Here is a 13,312-nt window from a genome sequence, read left to right on the forward strand (position 1 = left end):
GAAGTAGGAAAAGGATTTTAAACTGTTTCTAATAATTTGAGTTGATGTTCATTGCACTTATCTACAATTTTTAAGATAATTTTTGCAGATTGGTAATAAAATCAATAAATTAACAACATTGCAAAACATTGTTTATATTTACTTCAAAGAGACATTAATGAGAAAATAATTCAAAACTACTCTCAATTCTGAGCGAAATTTCATTAGAAAATGACATTTCATCATGATTCAATATCATTTGTTTGGAAATTAAGATCATCATTACTGTTTTTATAAAGGCAATCTGTGTTTAGTTTATGTCTAGAGCTTCGTGTTTTATAGCCCTCATATATATATATAAAAGGNCCATCCCCCATCCAAGAGATAATAAATATCTTTGTTTTCCAAATTGATTAACTCTTCCTTCCAGTGACTCAAAGCAAGCAGCATCCGATAAGGCTATGACAGCACTGTGTGTAATAAGAGCTAATGATGTTAATATGACAAATAACCAAAATTGATAGTAGTGAAACGAATTGAATTCATGGTCTTTCGTAAAGCACGAGGCTGTGCAATTATCAGATAATTCGAGAAAACAGAAAGAAGATTCAAGATTATTACTCTGGAAGGTCACGTTCTTGACTTCTAAGGATTCAGAAAGATTAAGGAATGGCTCGCTGATCAAATTATAAACATTTCGACACGAAATATCATCGTTGTAGCAAGTCAAACACTCTACTTGGCACTCAATACTTTCGTTATTCGGACTTCTCATTAAAAAATGAGGAGACTTAATGAAAATTGACGTATTGCTGTCATCACAGTACAATTTTACATCAGAAATGATGTGATTTTCTTTTATGATTTCAGGAATAAAATTGATTGAAAAGTAAACAGGCGTAATTAAAACAATCAGGAGGATGATAATGAATTTTATTTTCTTGAATTTATCGGTAACGTATCCGAATATTGGATTCATAAAAACTGCAAGAAATGGGGCCGTCAGGTAAGTAATACCCAATCCTGTAGCACTAACTCCGNCCAGGGCAAAAAGAGTTAAAATATATACATACATATATATATATAAATGGGGAATATCGCGCTTCTGATAATCGCTGCGAGTGTGTGGGCTAAATTTGGAGAATCCAAATTTATGCCACACGAATGGACACTGTATGTGGCCGGCTCACGCGTCGGAAAAATCTTCTGATTTGTTCGTGTACGCACCAGACGGAAAAACAAAAAATATCGTGTATCCACTCCAATAAATAAATAGAATTGAAACGACACTTTGAAATGTTTTCCCGGTGAAAATGAATAATAATAATAAGTTTCAATAAAAATGATAAAATGTAAATTGAATTTTATCATAACGAGTTTGCTTAAATTTCCTTTCTTCTGAGAACGCAGCAATGCGGGACGGGTAAGCTAGTAATAGATACATTTTGGGGCACAACAACGCGTGGCGGGGTCTGCTAGTTCTCTAATATATAGGCTAGATGTTATTTACTATTCTTACGGATTTCAGACATTCCAAATGCATGAAGTGTATATCATTATATGGATATAAATTGCTTAAATTTAACTAGGCTTATTGTAAAAAAAAAATCCAGCAACGAGTTGCTTAATATTTCCGGCAACATTTATAATCGTTTGTGTGACACTATCTGTTACGATATTTTATTATTTAAAAACTTTTTAAATTATTATAAAATGGCAAATAGCTTAATTTCAAGGGTAGGGATGGGTTTTTATGAAAAGAAATTGTAAATGCTAATAACGAGTAAAGTCGTCATTATGTCTGATCCTACTCGAGATACGATATACGATCCTTTTATCTCCCCACCCCTTCAACCTTTAGTCAACAAAATTTAATAGCATCGATTTCCCTAATAAATAAACCACCCTGCGAAATTTCAAAAATTTTCGGCAATTTCGGTTATTAAGCGAGTTTCTGATGTTGACGGGAAGGGGTGACTCCAGGAACATTCTAGACGTCAATTCTGCTGATGGGGAGATGTATGAAATTGTCATCAATAAGGGCCGATTAGCTCAAAAGTATTCGAGAAACCAGTTTGTCACTTTTCAATAGACATTCATTTTACAGAATGATGCAGTTGCATCTCTTGTACCTTTGACCATCTGTAACAAACCATGTTGCGGCCGAAGTTTTCATCTGTAAAACGTGAACGTCGAACGTTGAGCGCCGCTCGACGTTCGACGTTCAATTCAGCCAAAAATATTTGGGTGTTATGTAGAATGACCGGTGAAAATAATTAATTGCCTGTATTTTATTACATTAACCACGAATATTGATTACAGTATTTTGTAAAATAACCAATGATTATATATGGTAACAAATTTATTAGATTAACCGTAACATATTTATTTTTATGTCTTTTTAATCTTTGCTCACTAAAAAGACCATTTTTCCGTGGGTTCGTCCAAGCCCATAATGAAGTGGCCGGATGTTGTGAAACGTGGCCCGACTCAGCCGGAACAGATCACACCCCGAAAATTTCTTGGGACAATTTCGACCGCCCGAATTCGATTTCGGATCCCCCCAGTGGTATTATAAGATATAGAATTAGTTTTAATTTTGCGTGTTTGGATTAAATTTAAATGTCTGTACGATATTTATAAGGTGCAATTTTTCGAAAATATGAATGTTCAAATTGAAAATAGATAAATTGTTTGAATTCTGTGGAAACATTCTGTTCAAAATCTTTAGTAATAATCTGATTTGAGGTTTTTCTACAGTCTATTCTTTAATAAACTCTTGTCTGGAAAGCAATTGATCTTCCTCAACATAAAATTTATCAAAGGAAATGAACATAGAATAATACAATCATTCTTCTTCATTTTAGAACTTAATTATCTGAAAGTAAAAGTAAATAAAATTAATATTTACTTGCATATTAATCTTATTTAACAATTAATAAATAAATGTTGATATAAATTGAATAAACAAAAAAATTATGTTGTGAAACTGTACCATATGAATGATTTTTTTACAAGTGATAAGTCCTCTTACACTATGAGAGAACGAATAACTCGAGATTATCAGTTAAAATGAAAACATATGATGAGGAAGTTGTTGTAGGGCCTATTAAGAAGCAATAAAAAAGCTAACACAATAGTTGGAAGTTTCTTTTACTATATTATGAAGGACTTTGATTAAGTGTGTCCCTGTCATTAAAGGTGATTGGATTAAACTGAGGACTGAAGCAATTCAACATTTGGGCGATCTGCAAAGGGGGTGTCTTCCAAGAGGATTTTCTAAACTAGCCCCTATTTAGGTGTTAGACACCCAAAAGAAACCATAAACGCAGCGTGGTCGGTTAGACACGCAGCGTTTTAGGGTTTCTTTTGGGTGCCAACACCTAAATAGGATTTCTTTTGGGTTCTAATGGTGTTCAGTGGTTTTATCCACTCGGCTAATGGTGAGCAAATGATAAATGGATATTCCTCATAAATATCAAATAACGTCTGTAATTCTTCAACATCCGTCAATTATTAAACTATGATTTTGCATTGCAAACTGTATTAGTGCAACGAAATCATGTGACATTCCAAATTCAAACTTGGCTGCAGACTTCAATAACTACTATGCCATTCTGAAACGTTCTACATTCTTCGTGATAATTTCAATAATATATAAGATACGCGTATATGAATTGTATGTCTACTGAAATTATACTTTGGCAAAGCTCAAGGCAGCGTAGTTTACTTGAAAATACCAAGTTGAGCTGAGGTCTTGATAGACGAGCTGCGAACTAATCTGTGTATTTGGACCAGGGCTAAACTAAGCTCAGCTCAGCTGGGATATGTTGCAGCAAATCCCGAATTTCAAATCAAATGGCATCTTTAATAATAATAATAATATATATATATACTTCCTTTTTTATACTTTATAGTAATAAAATATATAAATCTAATTCTTTTTCTAATATCTTCTCATATAACACTATAAAATTATAAATAAAACTATAAAAGCATCTTAGTATTAGGCAAGGGATTCATACAAAACTTATTCAAATCGAAACAAAAATAATATATAATTTTATAATATAAAAACTAATAAAACTACATAAAAATATATATTTACGTAAGTTTTAAATGATAATTCTTACACACAAAGTATTATGTGAGTTCTCTCTCAAAAGCTGGATTATCATGCGACGATAACTTTGCAGCAGTAGAGCTTTTTTTCCTAGATTTTAAAATAATAAAAACTTATATTAATAAAATTTATTATATAATTTGTAAACTGAACATTACTTTATACTATTACAGTCGACCCCCATAACACTGTTGATTTTTCCGTTTTATATGAATTCCATGTTGTACGAGTCGCTTAGATTTGTGTACAAATACGTGTGCCGGGCTGTGAACGGCTCACGTATTTGTAAAATCTAAGTGCCTCGTACAACATGGAATTCATATAAAACGGAAAAATCAACAGTGTTATAGTGGAGTTGGCTGTATTATTATTATTATTATTATCAGAGATTGCTGTATTGTCCACTACAGAATAGATTTTATTCTTACGTATCTATGACGTAATGAATTTCATGTAAAAAAAATAATTATTACATCACAGATAAAGAAAAGCAAATAACGATAAATTTTATTATAATATTGTACAGTATTATAATTAATATAATAATTTTTTTCAAAATTTAAATAAATTTAAATACGAAACGGCGCGTTGTCATGACAACTAAAAAACAAACGTCTGCTCTCCAAAAGATAATGCAAAAGTTTAATAATTAATATTTTATAATTAAACCTCGTCTGAATTTATAATATTGAAATGTGTTAAACGGTGAGTATTTTATTTTATACGGATATAAATAGAATTTATATATCAGTAACAGATAATCATAAGAAAACTGTTTTCATTTTAGGCTTACATCTAAGCCTAAAAAATAAGCCTAAAATGAAATTGTAATAGATGGTTGGTTGGTTGGATAGTTGGTGTTTATTGGCACAAAAGAAGTAAGTTTAAAGGCCAAACTGCGTTACATCAAACAGTAAAAACTGTATAAATATAGATTCTATATAATATTAAACACTATAACAATAATAAAAACAAAAAATAACAAATATACAGAACTGTACATATAAACAAAAACAATAGCATATTTTTAATAGTAAAATAAAAGTAAACGAGCGATTATTTATTGTGATACTGTCACAATACTAGCTGCAATTTCTAATCATATTTTTAATTTATTTCATTTAAATTATATGATCTCCACCTCAAATTAGTAGTGGTCTTGCCCCTGTATATAATACTTTTCCAGTTAGCAAGCCCCCTGTATATAAAATAATTTTCCAGTTAGCAAGCCCCCTGTATATAAAATAATTTTCCAGTTAGCATGCCCCCTGTATATAATACTTTTCCAGTTAGCAAGCCCCCTGTATATAATACTTTTCCAGTTAGCAAGCCCCCTGTATATAATACTTTTCCAGTTAGCAAGCCCCTGTATATAATACTTTTCCAGTTAGCAATAGAGTCATGCCAGTTATCTATTCCTTTCAGGGAAAAATTTTTGAATTGAAATAACGTGACTTCCAGCTTCTATTAGACATTTATAAACAGTTAATCAGGGCCTACTGCCCTTAATATTTTTACACTTGTCTCGGCTTTCAACTATCTAACTCAGTTTTCCAGATTAAGGAAGAACAGACAGTTGAAATTTATAAGTCTACAATTGTTTTGAAACAATTCCGATCTCTCTATACACATTAGTGATTTTCAGAAAGTTCAATAGCACATCAAGTCTCTGGATCAGAAATTCTATTACAATATTTATTTATTACAAATGTCATTTATCGTATTCAAGTTAAAATATAAAATAAATGCGAGAATTGAACAAGGTAAAGGAAAACAACTTGATGATGATTTCATTAGAAGATGGTATGAGCCAATTTTCTGACCTGAGAAAGTGTCAGCTTGAGCTTTATCAGAATTGATAGTGACACCTTTTCTTTCACTCTTAGTCGCTTCTGGTAAATTTGCACCTTTGAATACGTCGAAGAATGGCCGATTTTAATCAATCGTCGCCCGTTCTTCCAGTCGTTGGATTTGTATTTGTGTGTTTTATCTGCATTTCTGCTTATACGTTATCCAACGAGTGGTGCGGTGTATCGTACGAATTAATTAAAAACTAACTAAAATTTGATTAAAAATTAAAGTTTTTTACCTCCTTCTGTTTTCAAAAAATTTTAACAACAAATGAAGAAACATCAAAAGACAATATCCTATAGTAGTTGCAATTGCAGCATAATGAAATGTATATCTTCCGCCAAAAATATCCATTAAACATCCTCCTAAAATATTCCCAACTGCCCAGCCTGAAAAAAATATATATATTTTTTTTTAAATGTCATGCATAGATTAAATGTAGGTATGTGTTAATTTATTATTAAAATTAATTGAAGTAGAAAGATTCCATATTATTTTTTATTATAAGACATATTAGTATAAGAAATATAAAATTTTATTTACCAAATCCAGAAAATGCTGCTCCTAAAATTCCTTTCATCGTTATTTCAGTTCCTAGTGGAGAAATTTTTTTCGCGTATGAACTTAAAGTTAAGTAAAAAAGTCTATAAGTTAATCCTTGCATCACTTCCACTGGTAGAACATACCAAGGATCTTCAAGTGCAGAGTACATAAAATATCGAATACTGTAGCATATTAATGCAAAAAACGTTGTAATAAAATGCCCTAACTTTTCAATTATCTTAAAAGAATAAAAATATGTGGGAATTTCAGAAATACAGTTGATAAATAGAGCCATACCCATTAGTGTTTTCGATGCGCCGAGATCAGCAAGATACCAAAATAAAAAAGTGTTCAAGAGAGTAGAAATGATACCTATATAAAAGGCAAAACATATGAAAACGATATTTCTATAACACGAAGAAAATAATTTTAAAAACTCCGTATTACTAGTCGCAGTTGAAACCACATCCACTTCGACACCACATAAAATTACAAAGTCGAGAAACATTACGCTTACCATAATGTAAAACCCAACTAAATAATCAGTTTTTTGTTGGGATGTAAATAAATCTAATATGTAACCAGTTAATAAAGCAAAACCACCGGTACCGAGTGACGTCCATAATTTCTGATTACCGTAAATTCGGGGACTGTTATGTACCAACTCGTAACAAGCGGTATCTGATAAATTGTTCATCATGGCAGCCAATAAAGATAAGAAAAAGTAAAGAATCAAAATCATCCAAAATTGAGTGTTGGCGTAATCATTAATAGTTGAACAGCAGCTGTAATTACAAGGGCAAACAATGGTACAGTTATAAATCACTTTTGTAGCACAGGTCGGTTTGCTGTCGTTTGATACAGCAACAATACCATTTTCAAGCGTTATCAGATGCATCAAACGTCTTTCCTCTTTCTGTTTACATATCATCGTTGTGGCATTGTCGTAATAATTGTCCAAAATTAAATCTGGTAAAATGTCTGTGATGTTTGATGAAGGACTATAAACAGCGCATGTTGTACACAACGTCCCACATACGATCGTTTCGTTTGCTTCTAAAGTTCTAAATGGAGACTCTTCAGGTAGAGGGGTTGTCCATTCATACGAATCACAAGAAAACGTTGAGACCAATGTCAAACTATTAGTTTTTGATGTTGGAATAAACATTACCACAATACAACAGATAGTATTTATGATAACTAGTCCCATTAAACTTTGTTTTAAATTGTGTAGATAATTAGTAAATGCATTAAATAAAGGCCTGGCTACTGTAGCTATCAGAGGAGCTAATAACTGCACCACCCCTACAGCAATAGCACTAATTCCAGATTCTTTGGCGAATATAGGAAGATATGGAATAACAGCTGATTGAGCTGAAAATAAATAACATTTGTTTACTTTTTTTAAAATTTAGTAATGGTAAAAAGTCAATTTAATTCAAATTTATAAGTAGTAAAAAATTTAATTATGTTTATAAACTAAAAAAGAAATTGATTGTTCATTATTTTTATTATAATCAGATTCTTTGTATGTTGTTTTAAGGCTAATTTGTTGACTTTTAATAATTCATTGATAATTTCTAATTATTATTCTTTTTTCTCTTTTTTTCTTTTCTTCCCTTTCATACTAGTTTTATTACAGTTAATAATTTCTCAATTTTTTATTAAAAAAAATACAAAGCTTGTATTCATATACACCAAAATTGAGGTCAAATAACAATGAGTTTTATGTACAATTCTAAAATGCTATTTTTATTAAATATATTAATATATATTATAGTAAATAACTACGTTTAGTTTAGACATACTAAATCTGAACGTAGTTATTTACTACTTTCAAATTAAATATATTTTTCATTCTATAATTTAAATACAGGAATGGGTGTTTTTAAATATTTTATTACTCACATGCCATAATAACAAACTATTACGATTAATAATTAATAGTTTTTACATATTTATAATTAAAAATAAATAAATAAAATAGTGGAAAGTATTTCATATAGTAGAAAAATTTTCCTGTGTTTATATTCATTTTTATTTGTATATATTTGTTTTATAATTAAAGCTTAATTTATTATAACAGGCCTGAACCCACGATCACGTTCAATAGAACGTGGTCGTGGGTTCAGGCCTATGTAATCTAGTGATTAGGCCTAGGCCTAATCACTAGGTCACATAAGTGACGTGAACCAAAAACTGCAACTATGAAGCCAAATTCTAGATGAATGTACCAATGGCTAAGTGGATAAAACAACTAAACATTGGTCACGTCTTAATAGTTCGAGCTCTACCAACAGCCATGTGGAGTTTCAAGATTTTCTTCAAATCTGTAACACGTAAATATGGATCCGTTCCATGGCTTCTTTATGAGAGGCAACGTCCTTAGCAGATCTCCCATGTGTTTAGTTTGGTTTGATGTGTTGCCGTATGCCATCAAACCAAACTAAACAAAGACTAATCTTGGATGTCTGACGGCTGAATGGCAAAGCGGATAAGATGACAGCGTATCACTTTAGAGGATCTGGATTCAGATATGATCCTAATCTCGATTCGGATAGGTCGAAATCTCCAGGAGGTTTTGAGGAGATTGTCCATCCGAATATATTGGTCCAGGCCGCCATATTGTGGGTCTGGTCGAACCTATAATAGGCTTGCTAAAATTCGTTGTGTATATATGAGAATAGTACTTTATAAATTCGTAATAACAATGCAAATTAAATGAATGAAATTATTTCCGCAACATTCATTCCCCATTTAATTTGCTGAGTTGGCAGTTTCTTGGAACGCACGCTATTTTAAATATTATAAAATAAGAAGTCATTGTTTGATAAACATTTATATAAATCTACGATATTTATAGCAAAAGACAATAAATTATACAAGTAGAAAATACTAGTAATGGTTCTTTAATGAAGAGATTGAATAATATACATTTATATCAAAGAAGTAAATTATGGATTCAAAATTTCAACGAATAATGTTTTTGAATTGAAAATATTTTACAATTACAATATAGTATTGAGAACTAATCTTAAGCGTAAATAGAGCTGCTTGTATCTTGAGACAATTCAAGATTGAAATAATTAAAATAATTGTGAATACAGTATGAATGTGCACCATATTTCAAATTATAAATTTTACAAACTGATATTATTATGAATTTTAAAATTGGTTCGATTTATAGGATAGTCCACCAGTGGCCAAGCAGTTCCGTTTCTTAAACACTAGATAGTTCGGTCGTGGGTTCGCGCCTCGCCAGGACCGGCTGGACACGTGGAGTTTTCTGGGTTTTTTCCAAGAATTTACCTTTAAAATGACCCCCCGGAAGGCACCCCTTAGACAGATCGCCCAAATGTTGCGTTGCCATAACTTAATAAAAACCAAACCAATCGATTTATAGGAAACTTTGAAAGAAATATTTAACCTATTAAAGTTCGTTGTACCCTTTTTATTTCAAAAGTTCTGAAGATATATTAATTTTGTTAATGTAGCCGGATGGGACCCCCTTTTTTTTATTGATTTTGTTTCGCGTGACCTTGAAAATCGTTTTCAAGATCACTCAAAACATTCATAAATTTAAAGCTGAAAATTACTCAGTCTTAAATATATTTATTTAAATTTAGAAAATAGCTTTAGACTAATTAAGTGGGCTTTTAAATTAACCTTGGAATTATGCTATCAATTCAAACCGATACAATACTTTCAATACGGGATAGTTTTGTATATTTGGCGATAAAAGCTAGAGAAGTTGTCTCATGCCATTATGCAACCCTAATTAAGCTGATATTCGTGACGAAGAACATTTAAACTGAAGAAGAATAGATGAGAATAAACAATATATTAGTTTTTTTCATATCATTAGCATATATTATTTTAATACCTAACGTATTGGCGGTTAAGTTATGAAATACAGTAGAACCTCGAAAACTCGGCCTAATGTGGACCGAAGGGTGGCCGAGTTTGTGAAAATGCCGGGTTATCGGGAATGGGGTTAAAAAAATAAGTACGAGTGTTTCCTCAGAAAATACTGTACTGTACTTGTATGTATTGTTTANCACTCCTATGAATTTTAATGCTAAACTATAGAAATGCGAGTTATTAGTTTTGTACCTAGCCACCAAAGCGATGATTGTAGTCATAACAATTTAATGGCCACTTATATTATTTCCTTTATTTTAGGTTAGTAAAAAATGTTATTCAATAATAATTTCTCTATATTCCAAACGATTTAATTAAAAATAATAATCTATTTTGTAGTGTGAGGCCGGGACCTCATCCCCTCTCCAATAGGAAACTGGCTGTCGAGCTAAAGCTAATAAATCGGTGATTTATTTCGTAAACAAGAACGAGTGTAAGACGATTTAATTGTCTCATTTTCGGACCAAATTCACACGTCTTCGATCTAGACCAGGGAAAGTGGGAGAAGAGAGAGCAACCGGGGAGAGTTCGACTGTCATCTTACAGCGAGTTCAAAGCACATTAGATCAAAATTTACGGGACCATTTCAAAAATTAAGCAGTATTTTAATACAGTTTAATCCAGTAGTAGCTACTCAACACAATATTATTTCAGAATTGCAACATTTTAAATCGTCATGGAATATTTTAAAGGAAAATATCAATGAAACTTTTATAAAATTAAACGAAAATGAACATTCTACTGATGATCAAGTAAAAACTAATAAAGATGAGATTTTATNTAACATTTTAATAAAATAATTGTTATTTAAGCACTGAAATGTAAGGAAAAAATCATACGTTTTATTATAGACTTTTCTCCAGCTATGAATGTCGTGATGCATTTGTATATAATGGCTGATCCTAAAGAGAAACATCCCACAAAACGATAAGTCAACCGACTATTATAATTATCAAAACCAATTCCTCCTAATAGACATCCTGTACCTATACCTAGAAAACAAATTGTAATTAATATATTTATATATTATGCACTTTTATTATGAAATTTATCAAATAAATCACAATTTACACAATGATATCCATGTAAAATATAAAATTTTATAACCAAAAATAGTATTCAAATTAGAAGATTTTAACATGGCAACGTGAAAAATTTGTTTGAATGAGAATATTATACATTATAGGCCTATATCAAAATATTCCTAAGTTTGCATTATGAAAACGTTAATTATGTAGTGCGGTTAGGTAATTAAAATCTGATAAATAATTCAATAGTAATCAGAGGCATACAATGGCATGTGCAGAGGAAGAGCCAGGTTTAAATGAATAAACTGTAACTTAAATCTGAAACTACGAGTTTGCGATTTAATTTCTCACATTTTCAGCATTCGGACATTATTTGATGAAGGAAATAATCTTACATACAAACTGAATACATTAAAAACACATTGTATCTAAATACAACAGAGATTCGATTATTTAATTTAAATAGAACTTGTGTATGGAAAATTTCAGAAACAGGGTAAAGAAGAGAATAATATCTTGCAAATTTAATAAAAATCTTAAATAAGTGTGATTTATAAAAAATTTGCATCAAAAATCAAAATTATTAAATAATTTGTATTTCATAAAAGAAAAATTAAACGTATCCTTACCTAGACCATAAAATGCTGCTCCTAGAATAGTTTGCATAGTCGCTTCCGTTCCAGGTGGTGCTACGAGTTTCCCATAAGACGTCATGACTGCATAAAAAAGACCGTAAGAAGGTCCTTGAACTAAATCGGGTAACAAAATCAACCAAGGATTTCTAATAAATGAAGCAGTAAAAAACCAAATGGTAAAGGTGATGAAAGCCAAACACACGCTATTGTCTCTTCCAATTCTTTTTATAATCCAACCAGAAATAAACATGAAAGGTACTGCGGACCAAATGCAAAGCATTGCATTATGTAAACCCATTAATAGTTTACTACCTCCCAAATCTTCCAAATACCAATAGCCATAATACCATTTTAGACCAGAAAATGCACCTATGAGAAATGAAGCAAACACAAGGAAGAAAGGATGACCCTTCACAAATATTTTTCTGACATCTTTTAATATATTGTTTGACGATTTTTCTTTTCGCATATCTGTAAATGCCAGCGTTATTATATCGAAGAAAATTAAAGGCAACATTATGTAGTAACTTATAGAAAAATTAGTTTTCCCTGCGTTATTGGCATTTGCTAATTCAACAATGTATCCAGTACCAATAGATGATATTCCCCATCCAAGAGAAAATAAATATCTTTGTTTACCAAATTGATTAACTTTTCCTTCCAGTGATTCAAAACAAGCAGCATCCGATAAGGCTATGACAGCATTGGTTATAATAAGAGCTAATGATGTTAATACGACAAATAACCAAAATTGATAGTAGTGAAACGAATTGAATTCATGGTCTTCCGTGAAGCACGAGGCTGTGCAATTATCAGATAATTCGTGAAAACAGAATGAAGATGCTAGATTATTATTCTGGGAGGTCACGTTCCTGACTTCTAAGGTTTCAGAACGATTAAGGAATGGCTCGCTGATCAAATTATATACATTTCGACATGAAATATCATCGTTGTAGCAAGTCAAACACTCTACTTGGCACTCAATACTTTCGTTATTCGGACTTCTCATTAAAAAATGAGGAGACTTAATGAAAATTGACGTATTGCTGTCATCACAGAACAATTTTACATCAGAAATGATGTGATTTTCTTTTATGATTTCAGGAATAAAATTGATTGAAAAGTAAACAGGCGTAATTAAAACAATCAGGAGGATGATAATGAATTTTATTTTCTTGAATTTATCGGTAACGTATCCGAATATTGGATTCATAAAAACTGCAAGAAATGGG

At 31.1% G+C, this 13,312-nt stretch overlaps 1 protein-coding gene across 1 annotated transcript in view; it reads right to left on the reverse strand.

Moving 5' to 3' along the window:
• Window positions 1-5,897: 5,897 nt before the first annotated feature.
• Window positions 5,898-13,312, reverse strand: part of LOC111636957 (major facilitator superfamily domain-containing protein 6-like) — an 18,404-nt gene continuing 10,989 nt past the window's right edge. The window contains exons 2-3 of the mRNA XM_023382339.1: window positions 6,497-7,870; window positions 5,898-6,342 (exon numbers count right to left, since the gene is read on the reverse strand). Of these exons, the coding sequence (XP_023238107.1) occupies window positions 6,188-6,342; window positions 6,497-7,870 (1,529 nt within the window). The 3' untranslated portion in view covers window positions 5,898-6,187. The remainder of the gene's footprint in view (window positions 6,343-6,496; window positions 7,871-13,312) is intronic.

This window comes from Centruroides sculpturatus, unplaced genomic scaffold (assembly GCF_000671375.1).
Source record: "Centruroides sculpturatus isolate CEXI.00-Female unplaced genomic scaffold, Cexi_2.0 scaffold1032, whole genome shotgun sequence".
NCBI classification, from domain to species: domain Eukaryota; kingdom Metazoa; phylum Arthropoda; class Arachnida; order Scorpiones; family Buthidae; genus Centruroides; species Centruroides sculpturatus.